Source organism: Carya illinoinensis, chromosome 5, assembly GCF_018687715.1.
Source record: "Carya illinoinensis cultivar Pawnee chromosome 5, C.illinoinensisPawnee_v1, whole genome shotgun sequence".
Taxonomy (NCBI): domain Eukaryota; kingdom Viridiplantae; phylum Streptophyta; class Magnoliopsida; order Fagales; family Juglandaceae; genus Carya; species Carya illinoinensis.
Genome location: NC_056756.1, coordinates 36,005,698 through 36,024,754, shown reverse-complemented (window position 1 = coordinate 36,024,754; position 19,057 = coordinate 36,005,698). Strand labels below are relative to the sequence as shown.

The 19,057-nt window shown below is 32.8% G+C and overlaps 1 protein-coding gene across 1 annotated transcript; it reads left to right on the top strand.

The window, feature by feature from the left end:
- Positions 1-12,287: 12,287 nt before the first annotated feature.
- Positions 12,288-18,180, top strand: LOC122311002 (putative receptor-like protein kinase At4g00960). The gene is made up of 6 exons (XM_043125331.1): positions 12,288-12,632; positions 12,736-12,875; positions 13,808-14,018; positions 16,506-16,740; positions 17,024-17,174; positions 17,587-18,180. The coding sequence occupies exons 1-6, from the start codon at positions 12,569-12,571 to the stop codon at positions 17,971-17,973; spliced, it is 1,188 nt and encodes a 395-aa protein (XP_042981265.1). The 5' UTR covers positions 12,288-12,568; the 3' UTR covers positions 17,974-18,180.
- The last annotated feature ends 877 nt before the right edge of the window (positions 18,181-19,057 follow it).

Here is a 19,057-nt window from a genome sequence, read left to right as displayed (position 1 = left end):
TTGGCTTCCAATATGTTAAGACTATCAGAATTGATCTTCACATAGGTTTTGTACAACGTACCACAAATGTGTCCTTGAACAACAACAATGGCACCTTGTGACAGCTTCCAAGTGCCATTTTTGAAGTAGCTGTCATAGTCTTGTCGATCAAGGATATCTTGGAAATAAGGTTGAGCTGAAGGTTAGGAATGTGTCGAACATCCTTCAACACCATGATACAACCAATGTTGGTTTTAATATGCACATCGCCAAATTTCATGATCTTTGAGGAACTAGCTTTCCCTATCTTTACTGTACCGGAGTCTCTAGCTTTGTATGTAGTGAAGAACTCACTGTGGGAAGTGGCATGGTATGATGCTGTTATGTCTACCACCCACTCAACATCGTGGCTTGCAGTGTGCAAACACATCTCATTATTGGTGGAGAGTACCACATCTCCCGAAAGAGTGCCTAATGTTTCATGGTCTTAGGTTTGGTTTGGTTTGACAAACCTTTCAAACCATTTTATCTCATCTCAATATCTAAATACCATTCAAATATAAACATTGTTCAATTTTAAATTTTTAACTTTTTTCATCTAGTCATTATAACTTTTCCAAATTTTCAAAAAAAAAAAAATCAACTTTTCAAATCCCAAAGCAAAATAATACTAAAAAAGTGATATTATAACAATCTTTTAATTGTATAATTTTTATATTTAACTTTTTCTTTGTCATTCTCCAAAATCTTGTAAAACATCGTAATTCAAATCATTTCACTACTATTTACAGATTTCTCATCTCATCTCATTTTATATGTATAATCAAACGAGGTATTGATTCCAAGTTCAAAATGGCTGTATAGGATCTTTAAGGTGGAATCGTGCAAAACGACGGTTGTATTCAAAAGGTGGTAAAACCTTAAGATGGGTTTAATTGAAAATTTCCAAAATTCCTAATTTTTGAAATTTCAAAGATCCGTTTGCAAACTTGCAAACTTCCTCTATCATAGAATATTTCATCCAAAAGGGGAATATTTCATCTCTGACTATCGCAACACATGTAACGCATGTAGAAGTTTGGCACATGCACGTCACGCACCTTCTGCTCTGCCATGTGTGTACTTCACATGCCGGAGTCTCTACGTGCGCGTCTAGGCGCATGACCTTCACGCATCTTTGATTTGGCTAGTGCGCATGATGGTGCATGGGGAGAATGAGTCCCACTCATCTTCAACCTCTATATGGCACGTGTAGCGTGTGTCACAAGTGTGATTACTGTTGGTGCTTTAAGCAATGTGTAGGAGAGTGTCCGTTGTCGATTCAGCTTTTGATTTGCATGATTCTTCTCGTCTCATGAGAAAAGGACTTTGGTATGCTCAAATTGAACATATACGTGGAAATACCCAACAAAAAATACTCTAATACCACTTGGAATTGTGGTGGTCAAAAGCTAAACAAAACACACAAGCTCTTTTTCTTTCTCTCTTTCTATGCCTTAGCTCTTTCTCATTGAGATCTTCTTGTGTTTTGGCTCTCACTATTGCACTGCAAATGACCTCCTCTTATAGGTGAGGCTTAAGAGGACAAACAACCACAAATCTTGGTAATGAAGGAGGTTCTAGTAGCAAGTGTTGATCTTCAACGAACATGGATGGACAGTGGCAGCAACTCTTGACCATGGACGTACATGGGAGAACTCTCTGGATGGGTATGGAAAAACGCTCAGCAGTTACCGTGTAGCTTTAAAAATTACAGCTCCAAGTTTACATACTCTCTTCTGTGCTTCATTTAGTATTTATAGGGTAGGCCACGTTATTGATCATTATTTATGGAGCACACCACCCAATAAATTAAGGAAAATTCTACAAAAAAATCTTAAGGGTTACCCACTCTCCTAAAGAGATCGAAACTCTCTCTAGCTTCAGATTAATTAAACCCTCAACACGCCACATACTTCCTTTCACTCTTCCATACTCTCTGTACAATATTCATATATTATTTTATGATTTTTTTGCTTTGCTTGGTCTCTTCAATCTTGGTGCAGGCTCAATTTGTTGCGCCTTACTTGGTCATTTTCCAATTGTCAGTCAATCCGTAGAAAAAGGAGTCGGAATCAGATTTTTTTTTTTTAATTGGAGGTGTCACTGGATCGACTTTGATCCAATCCGGTCTAACTCTGATTTTATATTTTGGTTTCGATTTTATCCTCCAACTCCAACTCCGACTCTGAATCTAACTTCGATATTGTACATATGTCATAAAAATATATATTTATCTATATATTTATTATTTATACTAGAATATGTAAACATAATAATATTACTATCAAGCATAGAAAAAATTTGATACTAGTATTTAATTAAGTCTAATTTACTAAAATATAATAACATGTAATTAGATACTAGAAAGTCTAATATATAATTAAGGTAGAAATAAGTTAGAAATTCGTATAATAACATTTCAACATGTAATACTAATGTATAATAATGTGTAATTAGACATTAAAACTAATATATAATACTATAGTATGATAATATGTAATTAGACACTATAATATAAGTCTAGTATAAAAATAAGTTAGATATTAGTATAGAAACAAATTAGCAGTGAATAATTTAGTTTTAGTTTTAAAGTTTTTAGAAATATTAAAATTTTGAAAGGTCACAAAAAATTCATTTTTAAAATGGGCTAAATATAAAGTTAAAAAATTTCAAAGCTGAAAGTATAAATCCGACTCCAACTCTAACAAAATCGGAGTAAGATTGGAGCTTACATAAGTCAAAATCGAGATTTGTATTCGAGCTCCGACAAAATTAGAGTCGGACTCCCTCTTGTCGCAACACCTTCAGTGTACATGTGGCAGTGTATGTGTGGTGATAATGCGTGTTGGCAACTGTCGACTTGTGGTATTCGATGCATGTTATAACCAGGTTACCATTTTTCCTAACAAAAAGTTACGGGGATAAAGAAGTAGGACTCTCTTTAAGAGTCATGTTAGAGTTATCGCTGGTGGCTCCCCTCAACGTTAGGCTCTAGAATTTATTTTTTAAAATTTTTTTAATACTTTTAAATATTTAAAAAATATATATAAAAAATTTATAATAATATTAAACAGTTTTTTCTTAATTATTAAAAACATAAAAAAAAACAAAAAGGGCCAACGGTCTCCACCAGCGACGGCCCGAGTATTTCCCCTCTCTTTAAACTACAACACAATACAACTTGTCACCATCTCTAACGATGGCACCATAGTACTTTGAAGAATTTTTTTTTTAAATTATCCTCACATATAATATATTACTAGTTGAGGTGCAACGTGCGATGCACGTTTGCTTAGTTAGGTCAATTGGTTATTTTAGAAAAAAAATATTATTTTTGATAAAAAATTGATCCTAATCAAAAATTTAACATTGGGAAAAAAACTCTAATAATTCAAGTGGAGCATAGCATTTACATTGAGCTTAACACCCTCAACCTGTAAAAATGATATGCTAAATACATTATTAGTAGTACATATTGAAATAACAGACTCTATGCCACCTTTTCACAAACAGAATGAGGGCACTCCGCATGACACTACAGCAAACAACGGAGGACAATTATAGAGTGATCATGATTTACAACAAAAGGGTACCACGGGTACCACTCAACAGCAGAGCACAGCATAATCGAGTACAAGTTTTAAAAGCTAACAGTAGACAAATTTGTTATTGATCTCTACGGTGATTTGTAACCAACTCAATTGTTTTTATTCCTTTACATCATGTATAAATACCAATAGCTATAGACAAACAAATACATTGAAAAACACAGTTTTCAGCAACGTATTCTATTTTTTCAGCAGTACACACATACCAAGTTAATTAATCCTAAAAGGGGAAAAAAAATACAATGTTTTGACAGCAGTGAACAAACCACATAAACTTCTCAACAATTAAAATTATTAACTCAATTTCTTTTCTCCTATAAGTAATCCTTTTTTTGCTTTAGAAGGCTATAAAAGTAACATGTCTTTTGTCTAGTTAACACTCAATTTCCTTTGCTGCTCTTTCACTTCTTTTCCAGTCCAACGAGAGTCCAAACTTCCAGATTTCTTCATGGTTTTCTTCTTTTCTTTTCCATGGAAGCTGCAAGTCAGAGAAGCCACACAAAATCACACAAACAATGGGCAACAGAAATCCAAAATAGAACAGAAAATTGAAACAGACCAGCAAAAACTGTAACAGACTGCAGCAAGTTCTTTTCTCTCTCTGGTTCTTCAAGTTTTCAACCATTTTTCCTTGATTTCTTAATGAATTATAGTTATAAAACATCTAGAAATGATCGCTAATGGATGTAGCAATATCAAGTATTTGGAGTGTTGGAGTAGCTATCATTACTTCAAACCTAATAAACCAACTATACTCAAGCATGCCTTTAAGAGAAACGAACAAAATCAAGTACTGGTAGAACCATTCACAAGTGAAAGTTACATTGATGATTGTCCAGCTAAGGGCAGACATACAAAAGATTATCCAGGACTAAAGGTAATAGCCTATGGCAACGGTTGGATATATGAAAGTTAGGAAAATAATAGACATTCGACATTTTTACAACCATTCATATAACTATGTTTTAAATTGAAAGCATTTTTGTAAAGTAACTTATATAACGATGTGTGTATAAGCCAAACTTGCAGAATCTATTAAAGGATACCAACAGGCAGATGGGAATCCCACAAAAGAGAAAAACTGGTCCTTTATAAAATAAAGAAAAAATTTAATTTCCCAAAACTCATCTTAAAGCCATATGTACCAAAAAATAAAAATAAAAACAACATTTAAGAACAAACAAATTCTATAAAAAATCACATTTGTTATTTCTGTCTAGTTTTTGCAAAGCACCACCACCAGAACCATGTACAAGGCCCTGTGCTGTCTTCGATCATTAAAATAGGATCCTTTTTTTTTTTCTTCTTCATGAGCTTCAATTAACAAGTAGATAATTTTGGTGGATACAAACGAAAAAATAGTAACCAGTGTTACTGTCTAAGTTATGTGTACCAAGTAATAGAAGTTTCTGGATATGCTTTTCAGCTCTTGTTTCTTCCTCAATTCTCCTTTCAATTTCTGCATCCTGCAAGACACATTGAAAAGAAAAATAAAGCTATATGCCACATAAAGTTGCTCTACTATTATTTCATACATGGGCATAACCAAGGATGTCTTTTACCAAACATAAAAAATCAAATAAAAAAAAGAGAGAACTTACGTGTGCGCATTCTCTTCAGCCTCTACTCCTCTGAAATGACGGTTTCTGCTGCAGAGTAAGCCCATATTTTTAATTTCACACATTGAAGATGTACCAGTCAAGCTCCGCCAGAAATCAAAGGAGACTTTATTCCTTAACGTAATTTCTCTAGGTTAGCCCCCATATGCAACCAGTGACGGATATCTACTGCAATGGAGATCAACTGAGGGTTTTCTTCACGTCCCACTCGTAGACACCCCCGAAAAATAAAATTAAAAGAAACCAAGAAATGAGGGTCTTAGAAGGAAATATGTGTAAAAATAAACCCAATGCTGCAGAAAACCATGACATGCAAAGAAACAAAAATTTAAACCCATTTATTAAACTGCTCTCCTCATGCTCTAACCCAGATTCAACACCATAGAACTAATTGAAGTAAACACCCAAAACCTAAATAAAAGGATACATAAGCATGGTTTGCTCCAAATACCAACTTGTCACCTGAGTTCAAGACAGCTGCAACCACAACATGAACAGCTGCAACCATAGCATGAACAGCTGCAACCCATCACTTGATCATGTCCACAAACAATTAATTACACTGCATGTACATGTACATGTTTCTTGAACAAAAGTACTATACAGAATTCTCCATTAAAAGAATAAACATTCTCCATATAAAAGAATAGAATCATTCCTAATATTATTAACCAAGTAAAACAATAAAACCTATATCTGAAATCACATCTATGAAGAATGTTAGCTCAGCTAAAGCTGCTTATCTAACTGGTTCTCTGAAATGGGCCTGAGGCTAGACTCAAAAGAAAATCAACAAAAAGTTTGCTTCGTGTGACTATTTATAATTAAGAACACTGACTTCAGTTTTGATTCTTTTATGAAGGTGCTCAAAAGGGAGATTGTCCAGGTGAGTATGAAAATGAGAAATAAGATACATACACAAAAAATTGCATCTCAAACCAGAAGTAGCAAGGATCGCCCCATAGTTTTTGTTTTTTCTTTTTTTTTTTTTTTTTTTGCTTTGACAAGTAGTTCCTTGTCAGCAACTGTAGGCCACAAGTTACCAAGGTAGCAATATTCACCAGAATCAACCCAAAAATATTATCACTGCCTTGGTAGACCAAAGACAAGAATATGACCTCAAATTGTTACTTCTGAGATGACCAAAAAACTTCCTACCTTCTACGCCAAAATAGTAAAAATTGGTTGTCAAACTGACTAGGTAGTGTGGCAAGACACACACACCCACAGCCTCAAAGACCATTCTTCCAATTAAAAAACAATGCTCTCCACAGCAGGCTTTTCTTTAAGTTCTTCAAAAGCAAGAAATGAAAAAAAAAAAAAAAACAACGCCCTCCATAACAGCAATAATGAAAGATAGTATAACCATTATTACCGAAGCTGTTTTGGAGGCTGCTCCCTCATGACCATTTTACATTTTAGAGCATCTCATTCCAGACTATCAGCTAAAAATGCACAGAAGCATTGTAGTTCTCCACCAAAAAAAAAAAAAAAATCATCTTTTATCATAGCAAAAATCAAAGCTACTTTTGCTTTGGATAGTAGAGTGTTTATAATCCACACACAGACAATGTTACCATTTAATTGAACTCTGTGAAATAGCTAGCTACAAATTATTTACAATTAGAAGTTCAAAAAATATCTTCAATTGGCGAAACCACGCCAAAAGTCATAAGAATTTAATTATTGCAAAATAAAGCAACAAGATTGTATACAAAACCTACAAAAGGAAACTAAAAATCAAATGATCACTCATTTCGATTAAACAAGCCCGTGCAAATAATCAAGCATTTACAGATCCATGGCCACGAAACTTTGATCAGGAGAAGTATAATTATCTTACCTAAAGATAGGTACCATTCTTGGAAGGTAACCAGAACCATCAAGTGCCCTGGACCATTGCTTGTTCTTGTCAAGTTGTTCGACTTGTTCCCTAGTAAACCTGCATATATGGTAGCCGGAAAAAGTAATAAAAAATGAAATCAATTAGATATAGATAATAGAATGTGACTGAAAACATAACATATCTTTCTCATTTTTAATTAGTTTCTTTTTGGCATTAGCATTTTCTTCCTTCGACGAGTAACTGAGTAAGAGAGAGGGAGAGAGATATAGAAATTTCCTACCACTTTAGAACCCATATATATACCATCCACCACATAACAATTCACCTCCACAACACAAACTTATATATCTACTATATATATAAATGGGAATGTTACAAATGGTAAAAGCTGTACTTGACAGAAACTGAATAAATCATGGAACATCCAACAGAACCTCCACCCCGAAGTGAAAAATTTATATTCCAAACGAAATAGAAAGTTTTCTGCATACAAAATAAAGCTTCTACAAAGGTTCATCTACAACATACACAAACTCCACGAAACAAACAAATTGTTATAAGAATAGAACTACTCATCTGAATCACCAAGTCTTGCAAAAGGTGTTGATTTGCAAACCAAGGGAAAGTCCTTATGAGAGAGAGAGAGAGAGAGAGAGAGAGAGAGAGAGAGAGAGAGAGAGAGAGAGAGAGAGAGAGAGAGAGAGAGAGAGAGAGAGAGGTAAGTTATGAGAGACTAATGATTATTTATGCAGTTAAATTCAGGTCCATGTATTGGTGTGCTCATATTCCAGCTTTTAGTATAAATAAATTGTTATATTATATTGCACGTTACCACAACAGCTGTTTATTTAAAAATATTAGAATCCTTGTTATGCCATTTTCCAATAAAATAGAACCAATTTTGAGCCAAAAAGTAAAGAGCAAGAAGATAAAATTAGTAGCTGAATCACACCAATTGATATCTACGATGCTTATTGTATCAATTCCAAACAAAATATCTGAAAGACATACAAACCTAAAAGCACCATCAACTCCAAACAAAAAACTGCAGATTACCTACCAAAAAGTGCAAATTCCTGGCCAAGAAACAAACAAAAAAATCAGATTAACTAAAGGAAAAAAAAAAAAACGATGACATGCAAAACAAAAAAAAAAAAAAGACCTCAAAGCATCATCAACCCAAACCATATAGTGCAAGTTACTTTTGTGCTGTATTTTCCTAAAAATACTTTACAGAATTCTCCACTAAAAGAACTTTTCAGTTTTTTTTTCATAAAATAAAATAACAAAATAACAATAGAAAAATACTTAACTTTTTTCTTTTATTATTCCAGTTTACTAATTTGATACTGTCCACAAGAGTAAAATTTCTAACAAAAAAATTTTAACCTCAACATAATTTAACCGGGAAAAATCTGAAAGACATACAAACCTCAAAGGACCATCAACTCCAAACCAAAAAGTGCATATTCCCTACCAAAAAGTGCAGATTTCCTGCAAGAAACAAACCAATAAATTAGATTAATTAAAGCAAAAAAAATGATGACATGCCAAAAAAAAAAAAAACTCAAAGCATCATCAACCCCAAACCATACAGTGGAAATTACTTTTGTTCTGTATTTTCTTTAACAAAAGTACCATATAGAATTTTCAATAAAAGAACCTTTCAATTTTTGGTATAAAATAAAATAACAAAATAAAAATAGCAAAATATTTAACTTTTTTCCTCTTCTTATTGCATTTTAATACTTTCATGCTGTTCAAGAGAATAAAATTTCTTAAAAAAAAATTTAACCTCAACATAATTTAACCCATTGCTAAACTATTTCAATAGGTTTCATCTTCAGAAGTCTTCTCATCCCTAAAGAGAACACAATATATTCTCTCTATTTGTTGCTATTGCATGAAGATCCCTGAAGCATCTGAAACAGAAATCAGAAAGTGAATAAGATGATTCCAATGGATTATATATATTTGATCCAATTAAATAGATGTTTGAGTTATTAATTTATGGAAGAGCACTCCAATCTTATTTATGAAGTTAGCCCACTTGTGAAATCCTGCACTTGAATAAATTATTTAAAATCAGTTTTTTAAATAATTAATTTTAAAGAATCTGTGTGATCACTGTGATGAAGTAGCTTACATCCTAATCTAGTATTTTTAAAGAAACTGTGTGATGAAGTGACCTTGTGATCTCAAGTAGTACTAAGTTTTTACAGCTATATACTTTCTACATCTGCACTCAATCATGGTATGGATGAGTTTATTTGGAGATGAAGATGTCTGCCAGTTTGTAATTAAGAGACATCCTTGAACAGTACTCTGCTAAAAATTATGAGAGGCACTTAATCAATCATTCCCAAACAAGGGTATGAAAAGCATCCTCCTTGTCCATGAGTTTCAACTAGGAAATCGTCATTGCACTCAATCCCTTCACTCCATTGTATCCTAGATGGTTTTATGGTAGTTAAAATGTGTGATTAAGAACTATCATATAAGATCTATATATAAAGGTGAAGACTAATCATTCTGGACAAAGCCAAAACATTTGAGAAACATATTCTACAAACATCAATAAAGCCCATAGGAACAAAAGCTAAACCTACCCACAGTGCACTGCCATTGACTCTTTTATATCAAAAGGCTCATTCCTCTGCTTTAGACCCAAACGAAAAACAAAAACCTATAAAAAGCTAAGCTACCCATGGGTATGAATGGGATTGAGTAGACCCTAGGTAAACTACTTTCAGTAATTGATTAGAACTAATTGAAGTAAACACCCGAGTTCAACAAAGCTGCAACCACAGCATGAACTAATTGAAGCTTTACTGACTAATTCAAGTAGATAGTATAGTTAATAAGCACTCAAAAACCAGAAGAAAAAAAAAAGAAAAAAAAACCTAAGCAGACTGTGAGAGAATCATCCACCACAATATCGAGGTCTTGAAGGTCGTCACCGGGTTGTTACGCTTTTGGTATACACTCCACGAAGAGAATGAACTCCTCTGCTTATCGACCATCACAGCCGGCATAGCCCCTTCAAAACCAAAAGGAAATCTCAAAAATTCTAAATTTTTTAATATTTAACAAAAATCACAATTCAAAATACACAAAAATGAAGAGGTTGAAGAGCGATAGGCTCCATTGTTTCTCTCTTCTTTATCTTTATCACGATGCTAACCTCACCCACTGGTACGGCCTTCGTCCCGCTCTACCGCTCCATCACCTCCGGCTCCGTCTTCGTTGAATCCAAGCTCCACGTCATCCCGCCTCGACCCTTCCCCCATATACGAAGCCGAAAATGAAAGAAATCGCAGGTGTTGGGGCTGGGTCTCACGGTTTTGGTGATTTGGATTTCAGCAAGATGAAGAAAAATCGAGGGTCGTGAGGTATAGTGATAGAGAATGGGTCTGAGAGAGAGAGAGAGCTCGGGAGTAATCCGAGAATGAAAAATTTCTGTGGTCTAAATTCTTCTGAAAAAATATCTCTGATACAATTTCACTAAATACCAAAACATCTTCATAGAAACCAATACAAAGGAAGAACAAAAGGTTAAATAAATAACTATGTAATAACACGGAAGCAAAAAACGAGGGAAAAAATTACTGTTCTTACACTGTAGTTCATTACTGTTCTTAATACTGTAGCACGTCGATTCCCACTTTTAATATATAAGAGATATATAATTTTTTATTTTTTTTTATTTTTTTCTTATTAAAATATGTGAAATATAACTAAGAAAAAATTTAATTAATTTATAAAAAATAAAATAATATATGGCAAGGATAAATGACATGTAGCGAATCTGAAATTTCAAACGTCAATTTCAAATTTCTAACGTAACACAATGATGACAAGTCCAGAAGAGTAGAGTTAACCCACATCCCGTACTACTCAAATTTATTAGATGAAAATGCCGCAAATGCAAATATTTTTAAAAATTAAAAATTAAATAAAATATTATTTTTTAATATTAATTTTATTTTATAATTTTAAAAAATTAAATTAAAATTTTAAAAAAATTAAATTATTTACAATATTTTATATAAAAATTTAAAAAATTATAATAATAATAAGATAAAATAAAATAAATTAAAAATATTTCTCAATCTAAATCAACGTAACAAAGTTGATGTTAATTGAATTGATAAAATCTAAACATGTAGTTACGTTTGGGTATTAAGAGCATTGTTATTAGATTATGCATATATAAAAGATATTTTGATGAATATAAGATGAATTTAAATTTTAGCTATTCTATTTATATAAGTTTTCATATTAGAATAATTAATTTTTTTATTATATAATAGTAAAATAATATAAGATGAATTTAAATTATCTATTTATTTATTATATAGTAATGAGTAATTAATAATTTAAAAAAATTTAATTTTTTAATTTTTAATTTATCATATTTTAATTATTAATTATTAATTTATTTTATTTTATCATGTTTTACTATTTAATTTAAAAAAATTGAGGAAAGTTTGTGGATGTAAATAGAGAAAAAAGAGAGTGTTATAAAAAAATAATAAAATAAATATTTAATGTGTGTAAAGTAATTATTAAATTTAATTTTAGTTTTAGAATTACTGTAGTTACCATTTGCCTAATATAATGTAGACAATTTTAAGTATAATATTTTTACATTTATATATTCTAATAATAGTACTTTAAGAATATCAAAAATATCTCTACTATTATTATTACTTTATTATTATTTATTATTTATTATTATTTAATATTTAATTATTATTTTTTCTTTACTATTGATAAACTTTTCAACATTTCCATCTACCTAGAAGTAAAACAAAAGGAACAAAATTCTCTCAATTTCATTTAAAATACTAAACTTTTATTTTATATAAAATATGAGATATTTTAATAAATTTTATAATTTAAAAGCAGGGGATTTTGCTTGGCTTCTTAGAAGTAATTGTTGGAATTTTAGAAAAAGTTTTGTAATAATTTATATATTAATATTGATTTTTTTATATTTAAAATTTAAATTAATATTATTTTTAATAAAATTTATTTTTTAATTAATTAAATATGATTAATACAAGTATTAAAATATAGTTATAATTGTAACTATTTTTATTTTTTAGAAAGCACGTGGAAATATTTAATGGCTGCTGGTGAAAAGAGATGATGGCTTAGAAAAAGGAAAAATAAAAGAGAGTTTCGAATTAGAAACCGAAAGTCAAGATGGGTGTAACTGGGTCAACACGCTCATTTCGTTTCAGATGTTGCTCTGCTCCTTAATTCATATTCATTGTTGAAAGCCATAAACCAATCGTTCATCATCACTCATCCCCACCCTGTTTACCGCTGGACAAAGAACCTGAAGAACCTGTTCCAAAGGAAAATAAACTACTTTTCAGATATAAATTCGAGGAAGTTTTCTTGTTTTTTGCCTTTTCTTATTTTTATCATCTTCTATGGCCTAGTATTTGAAACCACAGAAAGCCATGGACAAGTCGAAGAGTTTCATTCAGCATCTCATCAAGCCCTTCAAATTCAATTCAAGCAAAGGCAACATGGCAAAACCCAGTTCCTATTTTTTGCATATGTTTCTGATTTGCTACGTTCCTGATCACGAAATGATCTATGTTCTTCTTCTGTTGTGATCTATCAGACAGAAAAAATGAAGAAGATTTGGAGAGGATTGCTCGACAGGAGCAGAAGCTATTTCCATATGAGACCTTACTTGCTGCCACCAAAGAATTTCACCCAACTCACAAGCTCGGCCAAGGTGGATTTGGACCCGTATACAAGGTAAGATTACGATCCATGTGTGATTTGAGCTTCCCGGAAAAGTTTGAAGTCTGTTTGGTTTATGAGAAAGTTTAAGGGCAAAGTCAGATTTACTGTTCTTACAGGTTTGTTTGGCGTCTTGCTCATTTTTTCCCTTTCTTTTTGTTACTGGAAACATGAATATCTGAAGTTTAATATATTGGAAATTGCTTTAATGATGTTTCATCTTTTCATTTTTTGTCATTGTTACTTGTTTTTTTTTTTTTTGAAATACAACACAGAGTAAAATAAGGAAACTGTCATTTCCTCCATAATATTTGCACATTTTGTTCAGCAAGTTGTTGGGTGGGTATAACAATTTTTTCACAAAATTAATGACGCACATATGTTTTAAAAAATAAATTGTGAAACAAACTTTTTCTGATAATGAAAGAGAAATAGTTTCGGAGATTGAGATAAATGCACCTTGGACAGTTAGTTGGGTACCACACAATCGAATTGATCTTTCACTATTTCCTGAGCAACTAATTCCACGGTTGAGTGAGTTTCTATAAATAGTGGATTAGTGGTGGTGGTGACTGAAAAAATTATATGGAAAATTTGAATAGAATTTATAACCACTAGTATCATACATGTATGTGAACATTTTAGAACCACATTCAGACGATAATATGAATCACTAATATCATCTACAGGTATGAGGTAATGCATATTTTAAGTTGTTAAAGCCACTACCCTCATTGGTGTATTTCTATAGTGTGCTAAGTTGTTAAATCTTCAATCCTATTTTTTTCATTTTCAAGTTTCCATCCAAGAGGTAATAATTTACCAAGCTTTACCATGTTTTTGGCTAGACCATTGTTCCAAAGGGAGAAAGTTTCTTTAGTATCTTGGTAAAACCTAAAAGAGAGATTGAAAATTCTTCCAAGTAAAATGGGGTGTTTTTCGAATAGGGGAAGTTGAATGATGGAAGGGAGATTGCCGTGAAGAAGCTCTCACAAAGCTCAAACCAAGGGATGAAAGAATTTATGAATGAAGCTAAGTTGTTGGCACGTGTTCAACATCGGAATGTTGTGAATTTGTTGGGGTATTGCGTTCATGGGGAGGAGAAGCTACTCGTTTATGAGTATGTCTCTAATGAGAGCCTTGACAAATTCATATTCAGTAAGTTCTGTGTTACTCTGAGCTGCTTTCCTGTCTTGGATTTCTTTTTCCTCTTCTTCTTCTTTCTTTTTTACTAACTATGGAGATTTCTATCTAGTAACAGAGTGAAACACAATGAAAAATGTCATATGTTTAGGTTCTAAGTGCATTGCTGGTAATACAGCTGCATAGTAATAGTAAGTTCTGCCAATTATATTGCTTAATACTTTTATGGTCTTTGATCCAAGATAAAATCTTTATGCAGTATTCTACCTTTTTTTCACATGTACAAAATTTATGCTGCACAATATTGCTTCTATGTGTAATGCTTTACTCTCTGTAGCCTGCAATATGTTAGTCTAAATTACAGGAACTGAGTCTGAGGATGAACAATTTTTTATGTAGGTCATGGAAGTACTTGCTTAATATTTTGGGTAGGTTCCTTGTAAAACCTGTCCATATTAATTGAAAAAAATTTAGAAATAAAGTGACTAATCATGTTTAACTTAACTCATGTCTATTTAAGTATGTAACAACCAAGAGAAAATGCCAGTCATATCTGCACTATAACTCCAAAAAACTAGTAAATTTGAAGTTCCCTTAAAATCACATATAAAGCTCAGTCTCACCCATTAATTAGCCAATATGAGACAGCATCTAGGACTACCTTTATAACTTAGCCAACCTCTGTGAGTTTGCCCTTTTTCCAATGCAGAACTGGGGTGTTACAAACTCCCCTTTTAAATTCCTAATGTCCTCATCAAGGTCATGATACACAGTGCTCTAGTATTATTACATGGTTGGCCTTATTGGGTGGCTACATACCATATTAAACGACCTAGGGAAAACGCTAATCTTATCTGCACCACAACTCCTGAAATTCTAGCCAATTTGAAGCTTCCCTATGATTGTTTATAAAGCCAGTTCACCTACAATGAGAGACTTAGCACGCATGACTAGCTTTTTAACTTACCCACTATATATGATTTGAATATAGGATGGACGGGTGTTACAAAGTATCATGTCAACATAACCCTGTCAGGTATACTACACAGAATAATCCAACTTTTCTTGCACAGTCAGCCAATTTTTGAGCTAAAAAATCCAGGCATTTCTTGGCACAACTAAGTAAAAAGAAAAACACATTTGATGACGACTGGAGGCATAACTTTTTTTATTTGAGAAAAACTGGAGGCATAACTTATCTGTTCAAAATTATCCAAGCTATGTTGTATCAGCTACCAGAAACAACAAACAGAACAATAACAATCATCCAAGATGTTCAACCTTATTAGAAAAGCCACTATCAGTTTTTAATCCATAAGAAAAAAGGATAACGATGTATTTAATTAAATGGAAATGCAGAAAAATGATAGCAGCCTCTAATTAAATGGAAAGCTACAGACAAGCATGAGGCTAAATAGCTTCAAAATGCTTTTCTTTTTCTGTTATAGCTTTATAAAGGCATGTTCTAAGTTGGACAAGAGGATACTACTAAGAAGGGGATTTCCAGTGCCAATTGGGCAATAAGTAGTGTTGAAGATGTTCATAATGAGACATGCTGAAAATGTTGAAGATACTGTAATGTAGAACAGAAATAATGTTGTAGTATAGCCTTTTTTCTTCGGTTGGTAATGCTGTGATACCATCTCTTACAAAAGTGTTACATTTAACTGGTTTATGCGTCAATGTTCTTTTATAGAAATAGCCATGCTTTCTTTAAAACACCATTTTTTACTTAAAAGACCTATTAGCTTAGTCTTTTTTAGCTTTTTGATTTGTGATTTAAATACTTATAACAGGTTTATGCATCAACCGTTAGGGAACAAAAAAACTTGTACTTTCTTTAAAAGAAGTAACTATATCTTCAAAATTATGTTTGAATGGCAGTAATTTGACAATTAATACATCCGTTCATGAAATAATGTAAACATATGATATGGGTGTCTCTGATTTTCTTGATAGAAAATATATATCTTCCTAAAACAATGGTTGTGTTCATGAAGCGTAAATCCTAAAGGGTGTGGGCGTGGCTCCCCACTTTTTATGGCGTTTTAAATATTTTGAGATGATGGCCAGTCAATGTTCTTATCTTGGTTTTAAGAAGTTTGTTCCTTCCCCGTATGAATACTGATAAAAAAATTATATATTTGCACTTCTTTCTCATCTTGAATTTGATATTTTCGTCTTGATCTATCTTCTGAAGGAGACGGCTCTTGCGACCTTGACTTACGTGTATAATTTGAATTTTTCTGTTCTAAGCCACCAAATTTTCGTCTCTGAATTGCACAGCTCTCTCTTGATCAAACTTGTTGCAAAAGGTGGCGGTTCAGAAGAGAGACGGAGACCCAGCCATTTTTTAATCCATAGGGTTCAAATCACTTAGTTGATTAAACAATAAAAATATTGAGACGATGGTGATCATTCAGTAGTTTAATTTTCCCATACTTGAATAACGTGCCAAAGTGTTTTGTACTCATTGATGGTGATTGTTATGTCTAAATACAGAATCCAACAAAAAAGTGGAACTTGATTGGAAGCGGAGGTTCGACATAATTGCAGGCATTGCACGGGGCTTGCTTTACCTTCACGAAGACTCGCATAATTGCATCATCCACCGAGACATCAAGGCCAGCAATGTTTTACTTGATGATAAGTGGGTTCCTAAGATTGCTGATTTTGGCATGGCCCGCCTCTTCCCAGAAGATGAAACGCATGTCAACACCCGTGTGGCCGGTACCAAGTACGTTGTCATGCAACTTAGCATACATTATTATTTGAAAAATATTTTGTTAATCTACAAAATAATTTTATAAAAATAAATTCATAAATTAACGTGATTTAATTTAATATATTAGATTTAAATACAGCAAAAGAGACTTTACAATATAACATATTATGTCAAAATTTGTTTTTATTGATTTAACACTTTCTCAAGAAGTACTATGAAACTTCAAGTATTTTATTTTATTTTATTTATATTATTCTATAATTTTTAACTCTTTACTTCCAATTCATGAAAATAGCGGATATATGGCCCCGGAGTACGTCATGCATGGAAATCTGTCGGTGAAGGCCGATGTATTCAGTTTCGGGGTCCTGGTTTTAGAGCTAATCAGCGGGCAGAGAAACAACTCGCTCAACTTAAATGTGGACGCACAGAATCTACTGGACTGGGTAAGTCAAGTATTAAACAGTTGATTTTTTCATTTATGACGAACAATTAAAACTTGGCGGGCTACCTTTTTAGTTTTTATATTGCAGTCCTGTCCACATCCTGCGTTTCGACATAAGCTGTCTTTCGTACGGGAAAAAATTGAACTTTTCGTGCAGAGGAATCTTCCCGGAGAAATCTCGTTAGGGAAATTCGATTTCTCATTCTAGTTACGCAAGTTCTGAGAAAAATCATTCAAATTAACCAATAGTTTATGAAACATTACGCAAGTTCTGAGAAAAATCATTCAAATTAACCAATAGTTTATGAAACATTTTTCTTTTGTAGCTTATCCAAATAATATAATAATGATAACTTTTTTTAATTATTTAATTTCTGAGAATCATCGCTGTTTGTTAATTGTTATTGCTGCAGGCATACAAGCTTTATAAAAAAGGTAGGAGCTTGGAGCTCATGGACCCCACGTTAGCATCATCTGCAGCCACAGAGCAAGTAGCAATGTGCATTCAATTAGGGCTGCTATGCACACAAGGTGATCCGCAGCTACGACCCAACATGCGTCGTGTGGTAGTGTCGCTATCAAAGAAACATGGCAATTTGGAAGAACCGTCAAGACCAGGAGTGCCGGGATCCCGATACCGAAGATCTCGGAGGCCTCCTGGAATGTCTTCCTCCGCCGGAACTTCCGGGGAGTCAGATACACATACTTTTGATTCCACCTCTAATACCAACAGCGCAACGGCAACCAGTTCGGCTACGCCTAGATTAGATCCTCATGGGAAACGTCCGGTGCAAAGTTAGGCCAAAATGATAGGAGATTTTGTTCATTCTTTGTGAATTATGTGTTAATATCTGGTCTGTTTATATGTATATTTTATCCTATAGTGGGAATTTTGTTTGTTCGTTTTTTAATTACAGAAGAATGAAAACAAGCTTGGCGTGAGGTTCTGCCATATTTCATTTCTACTTGTGTTTATTATATATGAAAGTTGGTGAGAATTGAGATTATTCTTTCCATTGTTCTCTCACTTGCCACTAACTCCAAGATAGTCATACCATAAAGCATTATATATTTCAATAATAATTTTTTAAATTTTTTTTATATTTTGCAAATACACTCTATATTAATTAATAATTTAATTTTTACTTAAAATTATTATTTTTTAACTATTTTTTTCTCAACATAATTATCTAACAAACACATTTGAGAATATTTTTAGTGTAAAATATTATTTTAGAGATAAATAGTAACTGAGCAAATTTAGAGAAATAAATAGAATTAACTCAAAATTGAAGTAATGGAGTTTTAACTACTTCAATGCAAATCACTTTTATCTTTTGCTGAAGTCAACTTGAAAATTGACTAGTTACCGATATTTGACTTTGCTCACTTAGCCAAGACTGTATTGTTTCTAAACACATATCACCTATTGCACACCCTTCCACGTGCTTCTCATTGACTTAACAACTTCGAGTCCCCACACGCATAGATCATTCAATATAGCGATCATATTTCATTATCAAGTGAGACTCTGGCCAAGTTTAACATGCATGTGATAGATCGAGAGATGTTCAAAACAGTGTGAAAAGAATTCCGATACAGGCTTAACAGAGGTTGGGAGGAAAGAAATAGCTAGTGGGAATAAAAGACTATACAAGACAGTTGAAACGTTGAGCTTTTGTTCTTATCAAAACAAAAACATTTACAAAATTAATTAGGGTTGTTAATTAGTTCGTATTGTACCGAGTCATATGAGCTCGGGTCATTTCTGAGTCGACACGAACCTCATTGAATGAGTACTGGGCTGTTGGTAGCCCCTGCGGCTGCCATTATTGAGGACAAGATTGTTGGGACATGCCCGTGATCCACTTTGAAGTCCCAAAA